Genomic DNA, 23591 nt, shown 5'->3' with positions numbered 1-23591 from the left:
GGGCAATCAAGCAGAGATCAGATAATGTATAAGCTTGTCTTATGTAAAGACTTTTAGACTTTAGAACAATAAAAAGCCAGTGAAGGGTTTACATTAAGGGACTACTCTTAAAGCTTCACTTTCTGTGTTGAAAATGAGTTGGATTAAAAGGGATTGAGGTTGGATATATAAATAACCACTCAGGACTACAAGAGTAATCCAGTTAAAAGATGATGGCATTTTAGATACCCACCCTTCCACCATGGGTAAATGAGCAGTTCCCTCTCTTACAGTACAGGGCGATCCCCAAAGCTTCAAAACCAAGCCCAGTTTCACTCTCTTAAAAAAATTTTTATTTAAGTAATCTGTACACCCAACATGGAGCTCTTGAACTCACAACCCCAAGATCAAGAGTCAGATGCTCTTCCAATTGAGCCAGCCAGGCACTCCCAGTTTCACACTTTGACTCTTGTCCCCACCATTATGTCTATTTCAATTCTCACCCCCCGCCACCACCTTTCACTATTGGGAGTACTATTGGCTTAAACAGATTATAGACTATATAATAATAGAAATAGTTCTTGTTTAGGGGCACCTTGGTGGCTCAGTTGGCTAAGTGTCTGACTCCTGATTTCAGCTCAGGTCATGCATGATCTTACTGTTCATGGAATCAAGCCCCACAACAGGCTCTGTGCTGACAGTGTGGAGCCTGTTTGGGATTTTCACTCTCCCCCCACATCCATCTCTGCCCCTCCGCCACTCACACTTTCTCAGAATAAATATTTAAAAAAATAGCTTTTGTTTATACTTCATTTAAAGTATTAGTATAATAATAAGTATGCTGGAAATTAGATATATGAGTTCGATACTCCTTTTACAATTACACGAATAAATCAAACACTAACTCCTACCTTAAGACCATTGGAAGCTGATCGATACTGATGCCCTGTACAAATACTAGATAGGCCAGAGAAGCCATAGAGTCTGCTAACTGTTTGTCTTCTTCTTCCTCAAATTCAAGATAATCCCATGTCTTCTTTTTCCTTCCATGATTAAAAATCATTTTGGGGAAAGGATGTCCAATTGCTGATAAGAAACCCTGTTGAAATGGATAAAAAAAAGTAAGCTACAGCAGACAGACTCTAGTATGCTCTTCTCACCCTCCCGTGCCATATTCACATCCTGTATAATCCTCACCCCTTGAGTGTGAGTGAGACGTGTTGGACTTGCTTCAACCTAACAGAATATGGCAAGATACCACCCCATGATTAGATTTTGTTATGACAAGAAGTGAAAGGATTTTTTGCAGATGTACCTAAGGTTCCAAATCAGTTGATTCGGGGTTATTAGAAAGGTGACTATCTCTGGTGGGCCTGAATTAATCAGGTAGAAGTCTTTAAAAAAGGGTCCAGTCCAGTCTGGGGCACCTGGGTGGCTCAGTTGGTTAAGTGTCTGACTCTTGGTTTCAGCTCAGGTCATGGTCTCCCAGCTTCATGGGTTAGAGCCCCACATCAGGCTCTGCACTGGCAATGAGGAGACTGCTTGGGGATTCTCTCTTTCTCCTCTCTCTCTGTGCCCACCCCCCCAACTTGTACTGTCTGTCTCTCTCAAAATAAATAAACTTTATTTAAAAAAAATAAAAAAATAAAAAAGGGTCCAGTCCCTCCTTGAGAGTCAGAAACTCACCGCTGAAGGCATTAAAGAACTAAGCTTCCATGTTATGAGAGGGTCTATGGAGAGGGCTGTCTGTAGGAACAACCTCTAGGAACTGAAAGTGGTTCCTGACCAAATAGCCAACAGGAAAATGGGGACCTCAATCTATAGCTTCAAGGAGATAAATTTGCCAACAGCCTAAGGGAAATGAGTGGGAAGATGAGAAAGTTCTGGAGACAGATGGTGGTAATGGTTGCATGACAACGTGAATGTATTTAATGCCACTGAAATGCACTCTTAAAAATGATTTTTAAAATAGTAAATTTTATGTTATGTATATTTTATCACAATTTTTTTTTTTAAAGTGCCTAAGGTATTTGAAAGCAATCTAAAAAATGTGAGACATACAAATACCATGAAATGATAGTAAACTAACTACTTAGAAGAAGATTACTCTAGGAACAGTGCTCCAGTGACCACTTTGAGGCTTTGGAAACTGGTGATATCTCATATCACAAGGGTTCTTGTGTCATAAGAGAAAGAGGACCATGAGTGGACAGGACTACAGTTTTACCTTTTTTTTTAAGGAGGTAAGAATAGAGAAAAAAAAGACACTCAGGAAACATAAAGCCACTCCTATGCCTCTTATATTATTCCTAACTACAGTATACAAGAAAGCATCTGACCTTCAGAATCCAATGGAATTACCACCTATTAGCTATCAGATACTGGACAAGTTACGTAACTTCTCTAAAGGCTCAGTTTCTTTACCTAGAAAATGATATAATTCCTGTGTCAAATATCTATTGAGAACATCTACAAAAAAAATATGAGGAGAGCCTGAGTGGCTCAGTCAGTTAAGCATCCGACTCTCAATTTCAGCTCAGGTCATGATATCTTGGTTCGTGAGGTCAAGCCCTGTGCTGGGCTCCGCACTGGGCTCCATGCTGGGCATGGAGCCTGCTTGGGATTCTCTCTCCCTCCTTCTCCCTCTGCCCCTCCCCTGCATAAGCTCGCACGCTCTCCCTTTCAAAAAGTATAAAAAAGTCATAACATACTATATAAGTCAAAAGGGAATGTCAACAACAGCTAAATCAGAATACTGACTTTCCACATATTCACTCATTTATTTAATAAATATTTGAGTATCAGGCACTGGGCCTGACATTGTAGGGAATAATAAAGTCAAATAAGACTTTTCCAGCCTTCAAGGAAGTAAAATCTGCTGATCCCAGATGGCTCCATTAGTCATTTCAGAACACAAAAAAGAACCAGGGGAAATCATCCACAGTCACAAGAGACTGCTATTCAGCTACCAGATGCTAAATATATATACTGTTGTACTGATTTTCAAAGCCATGCAGTCTTGTTATAGCTGTAAGAAAAAAAGTTTACTGTACTTGGATTCCAAATGTCCTCTTAACCATGAAGCTCCATTTCTTCATTCAGCCAATATTAGATGTACTTTTTCCCAGAGTAAGGTTAGCCTTTTAAAAACCCATTATACATAACCAGATTCTACAGTGCTACTTTGGGATTATCTGGGGTCCACCTGTGTCCAAATTAGGGCCTTCACAATCTACCCACACACCAGCAGTCTTGCTCAGACCCAGGATGTACCTGCCACTCTACAATTTCTCATGGCAGACTTGGCCCTTTTTTTAAAGCATGTTTCTATGCTGAAACCCTTGGGACATTCAAGCAGTTCTCTATCAAAAAACTTCTGCCAGGGCACCTGGGTGGCTCAGTCAGTTAAGTGTCTCTTAATTTCAGCTCAGGTCATGATCTCATGGTTCCTGGGTTTGAGACCTGCATCAGGTACTGTGCTGACAGCGCAGAGCCTGCTTGGGATTCTCTCTCCCTCTTTCTCTCTCTGCACCTCCCCAGCTCATGCTCTCTCTCCCCCAAAATAAATAAACTTAAAAAAAAAAAAAAAGGCAAAACTTCTGCCAATGGTGGGACAGCTCAAGCTATCAATCTCAAGTGTTCCCACTTATCCGGACTTCTCCAGCATAGAAATGAAGGCACCTCCTCACTTTATCTCCTACCCTGATTTTACCTCTGCTTGATTGCTTTGTGCTTCCTCACTTCTATAAGATCTTAAACTTTCTTCCCTATACCCTCAACCTTTTCATAGAATACTTGCTCTATCTTACTGCTCTAATTAAACCTGACTGATTTCTGGTGGAGGCTGCTCATCCTCTCACACCTCTTACACAGCACAGCCAGGGAGGCAAGAGTGGGGAAGGGTGGTATAGGTAGAGGCTGGGTATTACCTTGGTTCTTCCTGTACTCTCAAGCAAAAGCACATTTTCCTTTGAGGTAGATACTGACCTTTTATTGTTCTTATCTCTGCCATATGCTGACTTCCTGGTCATTTCCCCACATTCACTGAAGACTTTGGTACCTGCTCACAATCTTCTCTATCCAACTGCTACGATGTGGGAAAGTTCAGTGTTCACATAGGTAACTCCTCTAACAGTCCAGCCTCATGGTTCTTGATTTCTAAATTCCAGTGACCCTAACTTCTAATTCATTTCAGCACGTAATCCCATCCTGAACCTCTGTCAGCATTTGGAGCTATTCCATATTAGATACTAAACTCCAGCATTTCACTTTCTGACCATAACTTCTTATCCTGTCTCTCCTACCAACCTGCTTTTGTACCTCTGACCTTTCTAGTTCTGTGATCCCTTCATCTAACCTACCTATCTGTCCCCTCCTAACTTCCCTTCTTTCCCTGTCCAACCAAGACATTTCTGGTCATTTGAACTACTTACACCCTGTATTTCCTTTAGCTCCATCTACCCAATAAAATGCCAGCTTTGGAAAAAAAACTACCATCCACCTTCTCTACTTCCACACCCAGTCAATTGACTACTGTTGAAGAAAAAAATCATACACAAATACAGACTGTTACCACTATAGTTGTGGTCTTCAATCACAGCTGAGTGCTCAGACTAGTAACTAATGCTTTCATAGTCTTCTACCATCTCTTTTCTTTTCCCTTCAGTATTCCAAACCTTTACCAGTTCCTTGAAGCCCCCATTTCTACCTCCTCATTCTTAAGAGATCTCCTTCACCTAGAAATCTGAGGCCAGTGGGTTTGATTCCTTTCAATTGTAATATTCCATTCCTGCTATAAATTTCGCTGCATACATACCCATTCTTACCTCCTCCAGGTGTCCTTGCTCCTGTGGCCAGCTGTGTGCTCTCGAGCCACATTATTTCATTTATCCCATTATACTTCTCTTTTCCCCCTCTAATGGTTCCTATCCCTTCGAGTCTATAAATACACATGCTCAAGCCTCCCTATCTCCCCTATTACCTTCCTACCCCAAGTTCATGTCTTCTAGCTACTGCTTCTTCTTTCTTATCCTTCCTCTTTTGAAGAACACCTTATACTAGCTCCCCCCTATTTCTCATTTTTCATGCACCCCTTTATCCACTCTACTGTTTTTTGTCTCCAACACTCCACTTAAACTGTTCTTGCTAAAATTATCAATGCCATCTTCCTAAATCCAATGGATGCCCTTCAGCTGTTACTTTACAGGCTCTCTCTGCTGCATTTAACACTACCAATCACTTCTTTCTTCCTGAAACTCTACTACCCCAGTTTCTGTGATACTTGTACAACCTCTGTGACCCTTCTTCCTTGGTCTCTTTGGTGGACTTATCTTAAGTGTTGGTACTCTGTAGGGTTCAGTCCTAAACCCTTTTCTTTTCTCACAATGACCTACCTCTTTAGGTGATCTCATCAAAGTTTGATCATTATTCAAAATTTATTCCTTAAAAACCTGCTCTCTGGGAACTGGCTATATATTAAGAAATTTACTGCTAATCTTGCTAGATGTCATAATGGATTGTGGTTGTGTTTTTATAAGTCCTCAGTAGTTAAAGAAGCATAGTTAAAAGACTTATGGAAGAAATGATAGATCTACGACTTGCTATAAAATACCATAGTAGGGAAAACAAAGGAGGGTAGATAAAACAAGATTGGCAAAATGTCAAAAATTGTTAAAGCTGGGTAATGGGTATACCAGGGGTACATTATATTGTTCTTTCCACTTTTCTGAATGTTTTTAAATTACCTTAATAAAAAAAATTTTTTTAAGCACAAAACACCTTGTTCTTTGTTCTGTATTCTCTATCTCAGCTACTGGCACTTTCATCTGCCCAGTTCCCCAAGTACAAAACTTATGAATCAACGTTTTAACCATTTTTCTAAATCCAATTAATGACCAAATTTTGTCAATTTTACCTACTATGAAGTTTTTTTATTTTGCCCTCTCCCCTTCATCTCTACCATTTCTATAATCAGGATCCCACTATTTCTCACCTAATTCCCAAAACACACCTAAGGATCTCCCTATTTTCAATCTTATTTCTGTTAAATTCAACCTCCACTGAAGTGATGAATCCAAAACAAATCCCAGGCTTAAAATCCTATAACAGCCACCAACTTTCATAGCTATTTTCTCAAAATAGGGTACATATATCATATATGGTAATTTTTATACAATATCCACTGGATTATACTGTACTCTAATATTGCCAACAGTGAAGAGGCCCTGTTATGGTCGGCTATGTACTCCTTGGAAAACTCCTCCCTTTCTCTCCTTCTATGTCACTCTTAGCCTCTTCCCTACTATCTTGACCATCAGCATTAATTCCATTAACTACATAACCCTATTCATATCATCTCTCCTCAGAATCTAGTTCCCCTACATTTCTGACATCTCCTCTTCGAAACCCTTCTCCTACCTCTTCTCAGATTTCAGATACCCTTCAGGTATGGCCTGTGGAACTTACAGTTATCAGCAAAATTCATTCTTCTTGAAATGGTCTCTTACCTCTTTTGCTCTAAAGGTAACCTGACTCCTCTGACAACAACTGCTTTGTCTGAAAACCTCTCACAGGTTGTTATTTTTTCACCCATATCCACTATATCAAGCCTGGAAGTAAAATACCTGTTCTCCTTGCTATTTCTAGGCCATTCTCCCCCTTCCTCTCTAAAACCCCTCTCTTCAACCCCTTTGAAACTTATTTCATATGACTGTATTAGATCTACCCCCAAGGTCACACCATTAATTGGGTTTCTGACATTATTCTTAATCATAATTCTGTGTAACTTAAATGTACAACCAAAGATCTTCTAATATCCTGGAATCTCAGGTACTTCACTTTGGTCCAATGATTTCAGCCTCTACTTCTCCTAAGAACACTCACTCCATGGTCATACCCCAGACATTATTAATAACTAACTTTTCCACAGTGTAACTGCAAGCATCCTGTTCTTTAACCTCCAATCTTTTCAGGTCATTCCCTTTAGTAACCTAGCTCTGACAACTTGTCAGTCACACCAGGACCTACAATCCAGTGATCCCATCATCTATTCACTGTCTCTCACATTTAGTATATCCTAACTTCCCTCTTTACTCAGCTTAAATTCTACTGTGCGTCACAGTCACTTCCCTGCATACATGCTCAATGCCATTTCCTCTCTCTTGCTTTGTAGAACTCCCACAGTTCTCAAAGCCTGACCTATTTAAATCCACTTTCTTCCTATGTTGCACCTACCATCATACAGCTGAACATAGCTGAAGAAAACCCACAACCACAGTGGCTGCTCTAACCTGAAATTCATGACTATCAATCTCAAGTACATATTTTTCCATATTTCACATTAGTTCCCTAATAAAGAATCTCAGCACACTTAAAAATACTGGATACATTAAGCCAAATTACTTTTCAAATGAAATTTACTTATTTCTGGAGGTATTTTGAAAATATTTATCATGACCCTTAAAACTGAGGATATCCTTTGGCACAGAAATTCTACTTCTAGGAATTGACTTTAAGAAAACAACTAAAGAAATATATAAAGATTTGGTTAAAAGGATACTTACCACAGACTTAACAGTTAACAAAAGAAAACTGGAATTGTTCTATAATAATGAAAAACTGGAGAAAACCTAAGTGTTGAGCTAGATGGCCCAGGTCAAAGATATTATGCAAGGTCCATACCATGGAATACTATGGACAATGGAAAGACAATGGAAAAATATTCATAATATGCTAAGAGAAATAAAGTACATTCCAAAAGGGTATGTAGATAGACTCTTCTAAAAAATTATTTACACATATGTATAAATTTACTTATAAATATAAAAGCAAAGTCTAGAAGGTGTTAATTTCATTACCTAAATAATATTATTGATGTTTATCTTCCATCTTTTTATCTGTGTTCTACAAAAAATACATATTGCCTAATTAATAACGTATCAACTTACATGACCACATGCAGTACATGAGAATATAGCAGGACAACATTTTAAATTATAGCAGATTTTATGGCAGATTAAATTAGCTGTACTTACTATTATTTCAGATGCAAAACATCTTAAAGGATCTTTTCCAGCTTCTTTAGATTGCTCAAAGAATTGTGCTGTCAGCAAAGGGCATTTCAAGCTTTTGAAACAACTAAGGTGTAAGAAATGGGTTACTGTGAACACAGCATTTCCTAAGTATAAAATACCTAATTTTATAAACATATCCAAGTTAATTTTACATGAAAAATAACATAAGCACCAATAACTCAATGGCTTATAAAACTGGTGATGTAACATCTTTCTTACCAGTATTGGGGAAAGCATGAGAACTCCTTGCTAGACTCAATGTGGTAAGACTGACTTCCATGTCTGGACTGTATCAATGATTACTGAATGTTTGTTTGAGGATCAGTGCTATTCTCCATGACGTAGATTTCATCAGGTCAAAGAAAAATTGGGACAATGTAATTTTTTTCATAAAGCTGTATTTGTTTTACTTACAAAACCAAATTTTATTCTATGATTAAGCCCCTCCTACTTCTTTAGTTTAAATATCTTTAGTTTCATGAGATAATGCATTTTATAAATGGTAAAAAAAAAATTTTTAATGTCCTAACCTGAAAAAATAGAAAGCTAACAGTTTTAGTCTACAAAATTTAAAAGATAAAATTATTGGTCCATGTAATTAAATAGTCCAACACTGTCCAACAGAAATACAATACAAGCTCCATATATGATTTAAAATCTTCTAGTAGTCACATTAAAAAAAACAGGGGGTGGGGGGGCAGCGTCTGGGTGGCTCAGTTGGTGAAGCGTCCGACTTCAGCTCAGGTCATGATCTCATGGTTTATGAGTTCGAGCCCCACATCGGGCTCTGTGCTGACAGCTAGACCCTGGAGCCTGCTTCAGGTTATGTATCTCCCTCTCTCTCTCTGCCCCTGCCCCACTTGTGCTCTGTCTCTCTGTCTCTATTAAAAATAAATAAAATGTAAAAAAAAAAAGGGAAATTTTAATTTATCTTATTAACTCAATGTATCTGAAATACTACTATGTGAATATGTTAATATAAAAATTATTGAGGTATTTTGGCATTTTTTTATAATAAGTCTTCAAAATCCAGGGAGCATTTTATACTTAGAGCACATCTTAATTTGGAATAGCCATATGTCAAGTGCTTGATAGCCATACTGAACAGTGCATGTTTAGTCTATAGTGCCCCCCAGATTGAATGCTATTGGGTACTCTGACCGTTTTTGTGGTCAAGTTGGATGTTTAACTGTCTGGTGCTGCTTCTGTTGCTTTCAAAGGGAGAGCAAAAACATAATTCCCCCACAGAAAGACCAGATTCTTTAGCTACACCTATTTCCCCCGCTTTTATTATTCACTTGCTATGATGAGTAAAGCCAAGTCAAAGAAGAATATCAAGTAAATTAAACAAATGGATTTGGGTTTTTAATTTTTAAAAATGTAGAACTTGGCATTTAATGAGGCATGGACCACTGAACCCCATAATCTTCTAAAATTCAAAATCTGAAATTAGACATCTACATCCAAGGCAAAAAAATAAAACAAAGAAACATAAATTAACTGAGCTATAATTACTTAATTCCATTGTGAAATGTTACCAAAAATTATACTTACAATTTCAGTAATTCATCCTTTAACTTTTCATTTTCACTTTCCACTGAGTTTTCTTTGTCATTAATGACTTCTTCCACAAAAGGCTTAGTGAATTCTATTAAGGCCTTGCAACACTGACAAAGGCCATAGTCATCTGTTTGTATTTGTTCTTTTGAATATGGAACAGGAAGGAGAGATAGCTGACTCCAAAGAGTGGACAGCGCTAATCCAACTGAATATGCCTTGTTGTTACGAAGTTTCTGAATCACTAAAACAGAGACCAAGTTGTGACTTGAGGTAGCTCCATTAAGTATGCTAAACATGGGACAAGTCCAGTAAACACAGAATTATAACACACTTTTTAAAAAAAAATATTGTAACGATGATCACTGGGTTCTTCTCCTGAAACCAATACTACACTGTATGTTAACCAACTTGAATTTAAATAAATTTAAATAATAAAACAAATATATTGTAACAACTCTGAAATCAGGATAACATAGCTTAATTGGTAGTTTTTTTTTTCCTTCTTAGTGGTGTATGAAATATTGGAGCATCTTACCATCATGGCACCTTACAATAGATGCCATGTTTAAGTATGTTTCTAAGAGTTTACATGGTTAAGGCAGAAACACTTCGTTCCACATTTTTTGGTCATTCTAAGTATCAAATAAGAGAAAGAAATACAAAGAAATATATTTACAAAATATAAAGCACTGTAAAAATGACAGGTAGTATTATTAGATTTTCCTTTCTAGGAGATTTTGAGTATTTCAAGTGGTACACAGCTGCTTTATTCTCATTTAAAATGGATTTACTCTAACTTCTGACTCTGGGTCCTTCTATCAGATTCTGAGCTATATCTAAGTCATAAAATGAAGAAGTGGTCTCAGCTCATGGATACTGTCTGCTCTGGATGCTAAGGTCCATTGCTTAACAATAATGTTACTGCACTCAACCATAAAGACTTTTCTTTACTTGTTTCATTCACCAGCACCTTTGCTATTCCCAGCCTCAACTTCCCAAGACAGAGGATGAGCAATGCCCCGCGTGATACGGTTTTTAACCAAGATACACAACCTATCACAATGCTAACAGAATGAGTACTGCAGACATCATAGAGGCAATCCTTTAAATATGTTTACAGGGAAATTTCTAGATACAAGTTGCAGATAGGAAGATTAGGCAAAAAGCTACAGATTACAACACAGTCCCTGAAAATAGCATGACATTCAACAAAATCTATTCTGGGTACCGTCTGTGCCGGTATTGTCATCTTTCTATAGGCAGCAGGATTCAAACGGGCACTGCTATTGCTAGTTTAAGCAGAGTACTCAATAATGAGTCATAAATTTTACTTTGATATAGTACTGACATTTTACAGTAGTATCAAGAACTTAACACAGATAAAACAAGAAACTCTTAGATATCAAAATACTCATTACCTGTTTGTAATGGCTGAAGTAAAAGAAGAATTATCTGAGATATCTGTTTTCCAGAGGGCTCTTCAATCAGTTCAAGCAAACCCAACAATAATTCCTTTGGATTACATAACTATAAAAATATTCACAATTGAACCTGTTTAATACAAGTTGTATTTAAAGCCACATGATTACTAGTTTTAAAAGGCAGCATATACTGAGAAAATACCATTATTTTTGCTTAACAGTACAACACCTCATATAACTTAAAAAAATACACGAGCAAAACATAGAATCTGACTGTCAAATCACTATAAAACTAAAAAGAAGCAAGAATGAGTCTCTTAATAGACAACTACCTTTTGGAGACTTAAATTCCTCGCTAAAGGAGAAGTCAGAAAAACAGGGAGAAGGAAGAACTTGATTACCAGACTTCAGTTTCTTTTGAGCTTTGCCCGTCTACTCTGAAGGATACTATAGTAGTTTCTCAGGCTTCCAGCAAGTGGGGCCTTTCTATCTCACCCTGCCAGGGTATTTCTGAGTGCAGTCTTTTTTGTCCTTCCTGAACAGATGAAACTTTGCATTGTCTTCTGACTAGCCATAATCACCTCACTTGCCTTTTTTTTTTTAAAGTCCTCATTGTTAATAACTACTATCTAGATGGGGTTTCCTCTTTCCAAGTACTGTATATATTTTTATTTGCAGTGATCTCTAAGTAGACTCTTACAACGTCCTTTTCCTTAGAATTTATCTTTCTTTACCATCATTTTTTACTTTTAACTCTAATAACCTTTCCCCAAGGGTCTCTAAGGTTGTTGGTCACAACTAATCTGCATCCTATTACCATGTCCACCGTTATCACTTGCATTCTAGGTTTTTTATATCCTTTTAGAGAACATACCACAGAGAAAAGAGCATTGGCATTTGCTAGTTGCAATGTTGCTAAAAGAACAGTGTAGCCTTGAATTGCCTCTCTAAACCTTGAATTCCATATCTATACAATAAGCTACTTATTAAAAATAGAATTTTTAGGTATCTTCTTCGAGATTCTGAATCAGTGGGTCTGAGATGAGGTTAGATAATTCTACCCAGAAATTTGGAAAAACGGAAATGGATTTGCTCATCCAATCAATAAGACTGGGCCTTTTCTCCAAAGAGTCCCCTCCTATATTTTCATTAAAAGCTTTGTCACCCCAAATAAGCATTAAACATTAAAGGGAATTACAAAATACTGCTGGCTATTGTGACAAAGAGAACCTAATTTTGTTAACTTACCTTTACCAATAAATCAAGCATCAGAAAATAATGTTTTCTTTTCTCATCTTCCTTATTCCACAAAAGACATCGAACAACAGGACCAACAAGATTCCAGCCCATATTATTGATGATGACCTGTAAAAACATTTTCAGAGTAAAGCAAATACTGCCATCTATAGGACTCTTACACTGAGCTTTCTGATCTTGAAGGAGCTGAGAATTCCCTCTGAAGAGCTAAGATGAGACAAATGAAGTCTACAGTATTTCACCAGGGACTTCTTAGGGTTCGCTGCTAGCAAATACAACATTTTAAAATAGTTTTTTTTAATACTTTCACTGAGGAAATGTGAATGGGCATTTACTTTAAATCAGGCAAGTTCATGATTGAAATAGGTCTTCTATTTCTAACAAGAGAGTTAATTTATTTAATATAAGCAAATACTTAATTTTCACGGAGAATTTTGCTCTCCTAATTCATAAAGAAATCCACCCAATGCTCATGAACCTTTTAAATAAAGTTCCTTGGAAAATATGCAAACATGTTATAATTATGTAACTTATGTAAAAGAAGGGGATGCCACCTCAGTTAATTTTTCTCCTACATAAAAGTTGCTTCTATTTTCTTTCTTTCTTTTTTAAATTTTTTAATGTTCATTTGTGAGAAAGAGAGAGAGAGAGACAGAGTCTGAGCGGGGGAGGGGCAGAGAGAGAGCGAGACACAGAATCTGAAGCAGGCTCCAGGCTCTGAGCTGTCAGCACAGAGCCTGACATGGGGCTCGAACTCACGAACCGTGAGATCATGACCTGAGCCAAAGTCAGACACTTAACCGACTGAGCCACCCAGGCGCCCCACAAGTTGCTTCTTTTCAAAGCAACTTGCTTTGAAAGCAAGTTGCTTTTTGTTTTCAAGATATTCCAGAGTGCTTATCATATAAATAAATGTTTATCTTTTTAATTAGTGATTCACATTCACTATCACAACTACTATTTTCAGAACTATCAACAATGTACTCCACTTCTCTGGCTTGATTTTACTTCAACTCATCAGTATTTTATCAAGAATATACTACTATATGTCAAGTCCCTAAAATATTCTGGTGCTAGAAATAAAACAAGAACGTATTAGATAAGATCTCTACCATCACAGAATTACATTCTAGGTTCACTCAAAAATAAAAAAACCCACACATTTGGGAGGAAGACAATTAAGTACAATACCTCCTCCATGACCCCACTCTCTTAAGATAAAGGTAGGGGATAAGGTATAGCAAGAGAAGAGTCCTTTCCATCTAGGGAAGGCCTCTTCCCAGAAGAGGCAATGGCTAAGTTAAGGCTTATTAGGTAAGTCTGTCAGGCATAGGTAGCTGGGGAACACATTCAAGGCTCTGAAACAGCAATGTGTAAAGGTACCTAAGACTTAACATGTCCTAGAGAACTAGCAACAGAATATGTTAGGGTACGTGAACAAATAGCTTACAAAAGAGGAAATATTTTTTACCTTTTTGCTCATTTATCAATTGGACATTTCAGTGTTTGTCTTTATCAGTCTGCATGAGCTTCCTACATGTTAATATTCCCTTCTTATATTTACGAAAAATAATTATTTGGTTTTTTGACTGTCCTTATTTTTTATATAGCAAAATATACTTTTTGCCTCGGTCTTTTAGGTCTAAAATGGATTTCCTCCTTTAGAGATTCATAAACATTCATTTAAAATTAAATATATATACATTCCCCCTTTCTTTTTATTCAATAAGATTTATGCTAAAAACGTGGCATAAAATGAAGACTTAAATTGATTTTTTTTAAACAAACAGCAAAACAATCATCCTTTTTACTGAACTGGAAAGATTTCAGCTGATCTCTCAGAATATTCTTTTCATACTAGTTACTCCTGGCTGGCACACTCTTCTCACAGATAGCTCCATATTTTATACCCCTCCTTCCTTCAAATCTCTGTAATTTCACCTAGCATGGTCCATTCCCCAGTCATGCTTTACTTTTTTCTATAGTATTTATCAGTTTCTAACACACTATATAATTTATAGTGTAGATACCTGTCTTCATTAGAATTTAACATCTATACGGGCACTGATTTTTGTTTACTGCTATCTATTCCTAGCATCTAGACAAGGGCCTGTTACAAAATAGGTGTTCCATAAATACAGGCGAGTGATATCTATTACCTTTTGGTGTAACAAATTATCCTCCCTCCAAAGATTTGATATTCTGTTTTCTTCCATTTTTTTGTTGTGGCTAAACTTAATATTCAGGTCTTGAATCAGAAACATATTATAAACCTATTTTTTCCCAAGTTACTAAATACTTATTCCACCATTACTTACCATGACTATACTCGCTTTTTAAAACTTAACTGGTTCCTGTGAGACTTCTACTTTTCCAACTATGTACTTCTTTCCCTTTCCATTGGTCTACCTCTACCCTGTAAGTGATTCTCTGGGAATAATTATCAAGGAAATTTCAGTTTTGAGTAAGATGTTACATATCTGAACTGAAAAAAAATAATTTTGATAAAATGTTTTATAAACATCATCTCAGCTGCAAGGTATCTAGTTCCTATATAAATAGTGAATGGTTATGAGGAAGGAAAATAAATACTATCCATAAACTACACCTTTTTAAATTTAATACTAACTACCTACAGAATAAGATTATTATCCCCAAATGACAGATAAGAATGCCAAAGTTTAGAGATTACTGCCATGCCCAATATCTAACATCTAAATTGTGGCAAACCAAGATGTGCATATGTCTGTCCAGGTCCAAAGCCATGTGTTTCCCACTATACCACTGGTTTTCAATGGGGGCTATTTTGTTTCATATCTGCCGGGGACATTTGGCAGTATCTAGAGACATTTTTGATTGTCATTATGGAATGGGGGGGGAGGGGAGAGAGTGGGAGGGTGCTACAAAATATCTACAGTATAAATGTTGAGAAGCCCTGTACTATAGGACAAAGTATTCATATACTTTTTTTTTAAACATTTACACAAAGCAGATTAATAGTCAATTTTGATCAATCCTAATTGCATCACCTGGCAAGAAAATTAAGTTGCAGTCAGTTTGAAACCCTGTCTTACTGGGGCACCTGGGTGGCTCAGTCAGTTAAGCATGCGACTCTTAATTTCAGCTCAGGTCATAATCTCACTGTTTTAAGATCAAACCCCACAGCATCTCCCAGCTGGGCATGGAGGCTGCTTAAGATTCTTTCTCCCCCTCTGTCCTTTCCCCAACTTTTCTCTCTCAATAAAACAAACAGAACAAAACAAGAAACACTTGTCTTATCAATGTCTGAACCCTTGGATTTAGCAGACCACACATTACAAAGGTGATTTTCAAGCTATTAAGACTATTAAAGGGTACCTGGGTGGCTCAGTGAGTTAATCGCCTGATTCTTCTTGCTTTCGGCTCAGGTCATGATCTCATTGTGAGTTTGGGCCCTGAGATCAGCTTTGCACTGACAGTGAGGAGCCTGCTTGGGATTCTCTCTCTCTCTGCCCCTCCCCCCCACATGCACATGTGTGCTCTCTCTCTCTCTCTCTAAAAATGGGTGGGCGAATTAAAAAAAAAATTAATGTTTATTTTTGAGAGAGAGACAACACGAGCAAAGGAGGGGCAGAGAAAGAGGGAGACACCAAATCTGAAGGAGGCTCTAGGCTATGAGCTGTCAGCGCAGAGCCCGATGCAGGGCTCAAACCCATGAACCACGAGATCATGACCTGAGCTGAAGTCAGACACTTAACTGACTGAGCCACCAGGAACTCTCCCTCCCTCAAAATAGTGAGTCTTAATAGTCTTAAAAAAATTTTTTTTGTGGGGGAGCCTGGGTGGCTCAGTCAGTTAAGCATCTGACTCTTGGTTTTGGCTCAGGTCATGATCTCACAGTTTCCTGAATTCGAGCCCTGCACCAGTCTCCGTGCTGACAGTGCAGAGCCTGCCTGGAATTCTCAGTGTTCCTCTTTCTCTACCCCTCTCCCACTTGTGCTGTCCCTGTCTCTCTCAAAATAAATAAACTTTAAAAAAAAATTTAAGAAAAAGACTATGCTCAAAAATATTACAATTAATTTCTAATAGTGATGCACAAATCAGGATTTTAATCTCCTGTTTCTTGACTGAGCTCCAAACATTACTTTTCAACTGCCTGCTACATCTTAAACTTAACATTTCCAAAATAAATTTACTTGCACCCCTTCAAGAAATTCTCTCCTCTTCTTAAGTTGCCCTTTTCTATTCAGGATATAATATGTTATCCTCCCAGAGGCTAGAAATCCAGTCATTTTTGTTACCTTTCTCAATCCCACAATCAATTAGCCCTCTGTATCCCCTAAAACTTCCTTACAAGTGCTACGCAGTGCTAAGTGGAGAATGGTTAAGAGCTCTGAAACCAAGCTACACAGGTCTGAACACTGGATGTCACATGTTTCCTTATCTACAAACTGAATTTAATAGTACCCTATGGGATTCTGGGAGGCCAAATGAGTTAACAGATGTCAAGCATTTTAGACAGCACCTGGCACATGGTAAATGCTTAATAAATATTAACTATTATTAATTTTATTATTATTAGCTCTAAGTAAAATACTCTCAAAGATTATCCTCGAAAACACAATTGGGAAACATCAAGGAGTTAAAGAAAATATTACATTTACTCTATTTGGGGCTACAAAGGTACTATAAACACATATCCAAAAAAATGTATTAAATTAAATGTCCTAATTTTTAAAAAAAAGAATTTTTTATATAAAAAAGGAATAAGCCCTTTGAACTACTATGCATGATTTAAAAGTTTTACTAATGTCCTAAACACCATCAAGGTGCCCTGGTTATAATCAGAGACCAGCATAACTAGTTTGTGATATCAACAAAAAAAACTTCCACATAAATAAACAGTACTGTAAATGAAGAAAGAGTGTGTTCCTGGAAAGAAGATGGTCTTTTCTTGCATAACAGGGCAAGTACAAAGATACAAAATTTAGCAGTGTTTTCAATACTGTGTCCCAGGAAAAAGTTGTTCCTGATCCCAAAAAGATCCTTTTCCTATGTTGAGAATGATTTCTCAGATAATTATAGCTGGATGATAACGGCTAGTAAAGCCATTTAAGTCTCCCCCTATTCTGATTCTATGCACCCAAATACTATTATCTTAATATTTGGTTTTCCATATACATCTGGCTGAAAGAAAAGAATGTGCTGATCACCAAAAATGAGTATCTTAGGCTGCCTGATACTTATAATACAAAATATAAATTAATAATCCAAATGCCACTTTTGATCTCTAAGCAATCCCTGTTTTTTTAAAGCACTTTACTCATACTTCAACTATAGCACTTATTTCATTTATTCTGCCTTCTTACTGCTAGTTGTTTACCTGTTTATCTCTTCTACCAGACTATTATAAACACTGTCAAGAATATAAATAGACCTAATTCTTTTTTGTTTTCCACATTCCTATTGTAGAAGTTTAAGTTGATTCTTAAATGTTTAATGAGTAAATGGGTGGAAGAATAATAACATCATGTGGCTATTATCATTCTAATAAATACTAAAAAGTACTCATAAAGATTGTACTTACCTTATTCTTTTCATTTTGAATAATTTCTACTAGCTGCTCTATATGCCCTTCATCTATGCATCTTTGGCCTGCTAACTGAAATAGACCAAAATCTTCTTCTTTAAAGTCTTGTTCTTCTAGGATTTGCTGACAAAAACAAAATGAAGACAAAACAAACATGTTTAGGTGAATAAAAATTCAGTAACTCCTTGCTTTATCCTCTCTGGAGAAAAAGAGAAAATCTGTTTAAGTTCTAGGTAAGTTGCACACAAGCATATGTATGAAAATTAGGACAAGACTAATGAGTACCATAATGAATGATCTTGAAATCCACTCTGCAAAAATAATTCTACAATAAAGATCAGTATTAAAAATTTAAAAGGTTACTTAGACAAGTAGGTCACTTGGAGAATAATCTAATCTGCCTTCTGGCCCTCCTGCTATTTATTCACAGGTCAAACAAAGCAAGGATTAAAGAAGATAAGCGATTTGAATGACCCTAAATGTAACTAAAAATAATCTGTGTCTTGCCCACATTTTAAAAGGTATTTAACTTTACACACACACACACACACACACACACACACACACACACACAATACTTACACATCTCTTTATTATGGATTGAAGTTCTTCCACAGCCATTCCTCTTTATTTTTCCTACTTTTGATGCTGAAATATAAAAGTTATCAGTGATATTAAAGCGTTAATAAGTTGTATTTCATTCTGGTGAATTTCTAGTAAATACAATAAGGAAAATGTCAAGTTTTAAAGCTGAAATGTTTTTATTGAAAGGATCTTAGCCTAAGGGGGTAAAACTGTTGCATCTATTAAGAGCACAGTTTTGAAAGATACACTTGAAAAAAAATTTTTTCTCTAGGGTACGCCCACCCAACAGGAGCGCAAATTTGGACTACGTAAATGGCTTAAAAAGGCACAGTATTTCTTTTCTGAAAAAATTTCCAGAAGGTGTTCCTGAAGTCAGTTCTAATCCTTAGGGAATTAAACAAAAAATTGTTTAATGTCCCACTTCACAAAACTTGTAGTCAACACAACTCACCCAGAGTGGGTGAAAGTTCAGATGCCCCCTGATCCGAGTGTGACCAGGGAGTTTCTCTAAGACATGCAGTCCCCCAAATAATCCAGTTAATGTAATCAGTACACTGCACGAAGGCGAGGCAACCTGCAGCTCTCAGGAGAGCACCGTTCCGTTCTCCCAGGCCATCTTTCCTCCCGGAGAGAAGGACAGGCCCGCAATGGGGGCACGGGTCAGCGGGGCTTCACGGCCGCGCGATCCAGGGCAGATAAAGCCCCAGCGCGCGTGCGGGCGGCATCCAAGGGAAGCCATTTCTCCCGATTCCTCCACGCCTAAGCGTTCGGGCCCCAGGACCTCGCGGGGCCTTGCGGGCCGTGGAGCCGGGTCCTCCGCCGCTCACAGCTCGCCGCGAGCCCGGGCCGTCCCAGACTTCCAGGTGCGTCCACTTACCGGCTGGGCCTCTGGCCACTCTCATCACCCTCCTTCACTTCCTCCGGCCGCCCAGGCCTCTCTGCCGGCCCCGCCCCGCCCCGGCCGGCCCCGCCCAGCGCTACGCGAGGGGAGGCGGAGCTTCGGGAGACGCCAGCTCCCAGTGTGACCCTCTGACGACGCTACCCATGGCTGACTCGGCTGGGCCGCTCTCCGCCCGCCTCAAGGCCCGGACTCCCCGCGCTTCTCGAAACGCCACAGGTAGGAAGAAGGGCCTTATCCCACGATTGGACCCTGGGAGTTGAACGCCTACAGGGTTCCAGACTAAAACCCGCGGGGCACACCCCAAAGGCTGCTCCAGGGAAGGAGGTCTTCAGGGCAGAGAAGGCCGAGAGCGTCCCTTCGCTGTCCTCGAGTCTTCTACAAAAGACCTCCGGCCAGACCCCCACCTCTTTACACTAGTGTCCCAAGAATTTTACCCAGAATGGGCTGTCTCTGAAGGAGAGGGAGTAGAGGTGCTGGAGCCTAGAGCCAGGTCGCCAGAATGGGTAAGTGACCAGGGCAACGTAGGCAGGCCTTGTGCAGCTGGCTTTGAATCTCGCTCGCGCCAGCCCACCTTCGAGATGTACTGCTGCTTAGGTCCTTGGATGATCCTCTGAGGTGTCAGACCCCACGGTCTTTTCCTGCGAGCAACATTCGGGGGATGGAGAGAGGTTGCCTCTAAAAGTACCCATATCTCAGATTTTCAGGAGCCTGTAACCGTGTCACTGTGATACATAAGAAAATTCAATCCCAAAAGAGATACACTCCAAGAAAAATTGGGAAATAATTAACGGAAGTAAACTGGATTCCCTGCCCATTTCATTTGTTTTACACACAGGATTAGAAAGTAATGTGTGGGAAAAGAAGAAAAGGTTGTCTGCGGTTTATTTGAGCAAGAATCTGCCCTGTAAACTAGTGTGTTTGAGTAGACATGACCTACTGTTTTTGTTTTTGTTTTTTTTAATTATAGGTGCTAAACAGACAAATGCCTTAAAACAAGAAGATACTTCTAAAAGGTATGAGAACTACTTGGACAACTGCATTCTCTTATCTGTTGATCTCCTATTGAACTATTTTTAAAAACAATAAAGGCTGATACCATAGAGAAAATTATTATGAGAGAGAAGGGGAAGATCTGAGAATAACTATAAATTCTCCCATAGACTCTTTGTATCGCTCTACTCCAGGCTTTAAGAAAACCAAATCAAGACACTGCTAGTGTAGGTGTAAGTATCTGCAGAAAGATTTGTAAGGGAATAAGCATTCCTAAATTAACCAGGTACTCCTTTTATACCTCTTCAGATACACTTTCTTTTTATTTCTTTATATGCTAAAGACTTCCAAGAAACCTTTTCTATTCTTGTTTACATCATGTCCATATCTTCAGCAAAAAGTCTTATTCTGTGTCTTGGCATTTCCTGAAAAGGCTAGATTTATCTCCTGTCACAAAAAAGTTTTTAGAACAGGAGTAGTCTATGAAGATGATTAGAATATTTATGTCTGTGATGGATCTTTTTTATCAAGTATTGGCTTTCATTTACTCATTCTTTCAAAATTATTTACCGAGTATGAGATATGCCAGACCTGTGTTAGGCCCTGAGGATATGGTTTTGAGCAGAATAGACACAGTTCCTTTCTAGTGGAACAGAGAAATACCAATTAAATTATCACAACTGAATGCATAATTACAAGTTGTGATAAGTGCTGTAAGGGAAAAAACTCTCTGCCCCTCCCCTACTCATGCTCTGTCTCTCTCAAAAATAAATATTTTTTAAAAAGTGAGTGTGGCTGTTACTGAAGGTTTAGATAATTAACAGCTTGAGTCAGCAATTCCTCAGTGTAGGTTGTAGACTGATCCTAGTACAATGCATTGCTCTTACTGGTAGGCAACAATATGAGAAAAATAAAATGCTTTTCGTAAAGCTAAATACATTTAATATAGAAAACTTTCTTTTAGTCTATATTCATGTCTTTTATACTTTTTGGATGTAAGAATGGTCTTTATGAAATGGTGGGAGAACAGTTCTTAGTTGCAAATTTCTTTACAAGAAAAAAGTTTTTTTAACATTTATTCATTTTAGACAGAGCACGAAGGGGGGAGAGGCAGAGAGAGAGGGAGGAGACACAGAATCCCAAGCAGGCTCCAGGCTCCAGGCTCCGAGCTGTCAGCACAGAGCCGGACGCAGGGCTGAGCCGAAGTTGGTCGCTTAACTGCTTAACATCCCAGGTGCCCCTGTTGTAAATTTCTTCTTATTTTAATGCCCTTATTTGGCAAAAGAAATAGTTGATCCTGTGTCATCTTCCTTTTTTGTGGAATGTTATTGTTTTTGTAGAATATTTTTGCTCCAGGCAAGGAATTAGAGTCTAAAGTCTTGGCGCCTGGGTGGCGCAGTCGGTTAAGCGTCCGACTTCAGCCAGGTCACCATCTCGCGGTCCGTGAGGTCGAGCCCCACGTCAGGCTCTGGGCTGATGGCTCGGAGCCTGGAGCCTGTTTCCGATTCTGTGTCTCCCTCTCTCTCTGCCCCTCCCCCGTTCATGCTCTGTCTCTCTCTGTCCCAAAAATAAATAAAAAACGTTGAAAAAAAAAAATTAAAGTCTTGGGGGTCACTGAAAATAGGGAGAAAAAATGAATACATTCTAGATCAAGGCCCAGGAGACCAGCAAAGGTAGTTCTGGTAGGAAAGGAGAAAACAGTACAGGAAAGGAGCAAATAAGTTACCAAGATGGTTGGGTATCTCTGTTCCTATGGAAGGATTCTCAACCCTTTTGCACATTAGGATTATCTGGAGCACTTTTTTTTTTTTTAATTTTTTTTTTTAACGTTTATTTATTTTTGAGACAGAGAGAGAGCATGAACAGGGGAGAGGCAGAGAGAGAGAGGGAGACACAGAATCAGAAGCAGGCTCCAGGCTCTGAGCCATCAGCCCAGAGCCCGACACAGGGCTCGAACTCACGGACCGTGAGATCGTGACCTGAGCTGAAGTCGGACGCTTAACCGACTGAGCCACCCAGGCACCCCTGGGGCACTTTTAAGAAAACACCAATAACTAGGCCCCATCCTCAGAGATTCTGATTGAATTAACCTGCAGTGGAACGCAGGCATAGACATCTTTTAAAGAAATCTTCTCAGATGATCCTCATGTGCAAGTAGAGTTGAGAACCACTGTCCTAGAGCCATTGTTTGATCAAATGGTCTCTGCTTTTATGTTCCATGATGTGTAGGGGCCAGCAAAGGCTGACAGTTCCACTGGTGCCAAGACAAGGAGCAGCTCTCTTGGGAAGATTGTGTTCCTCAACTACACAGTCACGTCAATATAGTTATTTAATAAGATTTTACAGCAAAATAAGTAAACACTTCTTTGCAGATAGGACTCTATCTTGTCAAACTGAGCTATCAGTTAACTTTTGAGACTTGACACACGTTTTTACTTGTAAGAACAGCTGAAGTTGTCGGTTTCCTCTCATATCTCTCCCGATTTCTAAGGATTTCAGAGGAAAAGCCTGTCTTCTTAGATACCCACAGGAATGATTGAGACAATATAAACGCTAACTGGCAAAAAGATATCACCTATTTTCTTCCTTGTGCTTTGATGCTTGGAAATCAAATAGTCCTGTTACTGTGGCAGACTTCTGTGTGTTAATATTTTGAGACATATTCATCACAGGTAGCAGCGTTAAAAAATATAAATTTAAGTAGCAAAATAGCACATTATGTTTGTGCTGTATTATAAAACAAAATTGGCTGTGATAAAACTTGTAAGTAGAATAACTTAAGTTTAAGTTTAATTTTATTTAATTTTAGGAAAGCAGAACTAGAAGCAGCTGTGAGAAAGAAGATTGAATTTGAGAGAAAAGCTCTACATATTGTTGAACAGCTTTTAGAAGAGGATATTACAGAAGAATTCCTAAGGGAGTGTGTATGTGTTAAATTGGGAAATTATTACTTTTGTAGTTTTCGATCTTTAAATCTGTGCAATATCAAGCTTCCTTGTATTGTCAAAATCTTTGACTCTCCTCTCAGTCACTAGATGCAGGTAGCGTGCTATATAACTCATACACTTTAAAATAATCAACTATTATGCATTCCTTGTTGTATAATGAATTTAAAATGCACTAATGAAAAACAACATGCATATTTTACCCCTTAATAGTAGTTCTTTAAATAAGTCTGCTAATCTCACTTGATTTTTATCACTTTGCACTAATCATCCCAACGTTATTTTCCATATTCTGTGTGTTTCCTATGTTAG

The 23591-nt window shown here is 38.3% G+C and overlaps 2 protein-coding genes across 5 annotated transcripts in view; one reads left to right on the top strand and one right to left on the bottom strand.

Annotated features, from left to right (window-relative positions):
• Positions 1-19404, bottom strand: part of GLMN (glomulin, FKBP associated protein) — a 34561-nt gene extending 15157 nt beyond the window's left edge. The window contains exons 1-8 of one of the 2 annotated variants that reach the window (XM_049618454.1): positions 19321-19404; positions 18441-18506; positions 17856-17981; positions 12281-12397; positions 11030-11138; positions 9606-9852; positions 8013-8115; positions 891-1078 (exon numbers count right to left, since the gene is read on the bottom strand). In XM_049618454.1, the coding sequence (XP_049474411.1) occupies positions 891-1078; positions 8013-8115; positions 9606-9852; positions 11030-11138; positions 12281-12397; positions 17856-17981; positions 18441-18479 (929 nt within the window). In that variant the 5' untranslated portion in view covers positions 18480-18506; positions 19321-19404. Of the gene's footprint in view, positions 1-890; positions 1079-8012; positions 8116-9605; positions 9853-11029; positions 11139-12280; positions 12398-17855; positions 17982-18440; positions 18507-18894; positions 19195-19320 lie in introns of those variants that run through there. The other variant, XM_049618455.1, reaches the window with a different exon arrangement.
• RPAP2 (RNA polymerase II associated protein 2) overlaps positions 19287-23591 on the top strand; it is a 99320-nt gene continuing 95015 nt past the window's right edge. For all 3 annotated transcript variants that reach the window (XM_049618450.1, XM_049618451.1, XM_049618452.1), the window contains exons 1-3: positions 19287-19560; positions 20312-20357; positions 23144-23258. In XM_049618450.1, the coding sequence (XP_049474407.1) occupies positions 19488-19560; positions 20312-20357; positions 23144-23258 (234 nt within the window). In that variant the 5' untranslated portion in view covers positions 19287-19487. The remainder of the gene's footprint in view (positions 19561-20311; positions 20358-23143; positions 23259-23591) is intronic.

Source organism: Panthera uncia, assembly GCF_023721935.1.
Source record: "Panthera uncia isolate 11264 chromosome C1 unlocalized genomic scaffold, Puncia_PCG_1.0 HiC_scaffold_4, whole genome shotgun sequence".
Classification (NCBI taxonomy): Eukaryota; Metazoa; Chordata; class Mammalia; order Carnivora; family Felidae; genus Panthera; species Panthera uncia.
Note: the sequence above shows the minus strand (reverse complement) of the source record. Positions and strands in the feature narration are given on the sequence as shown.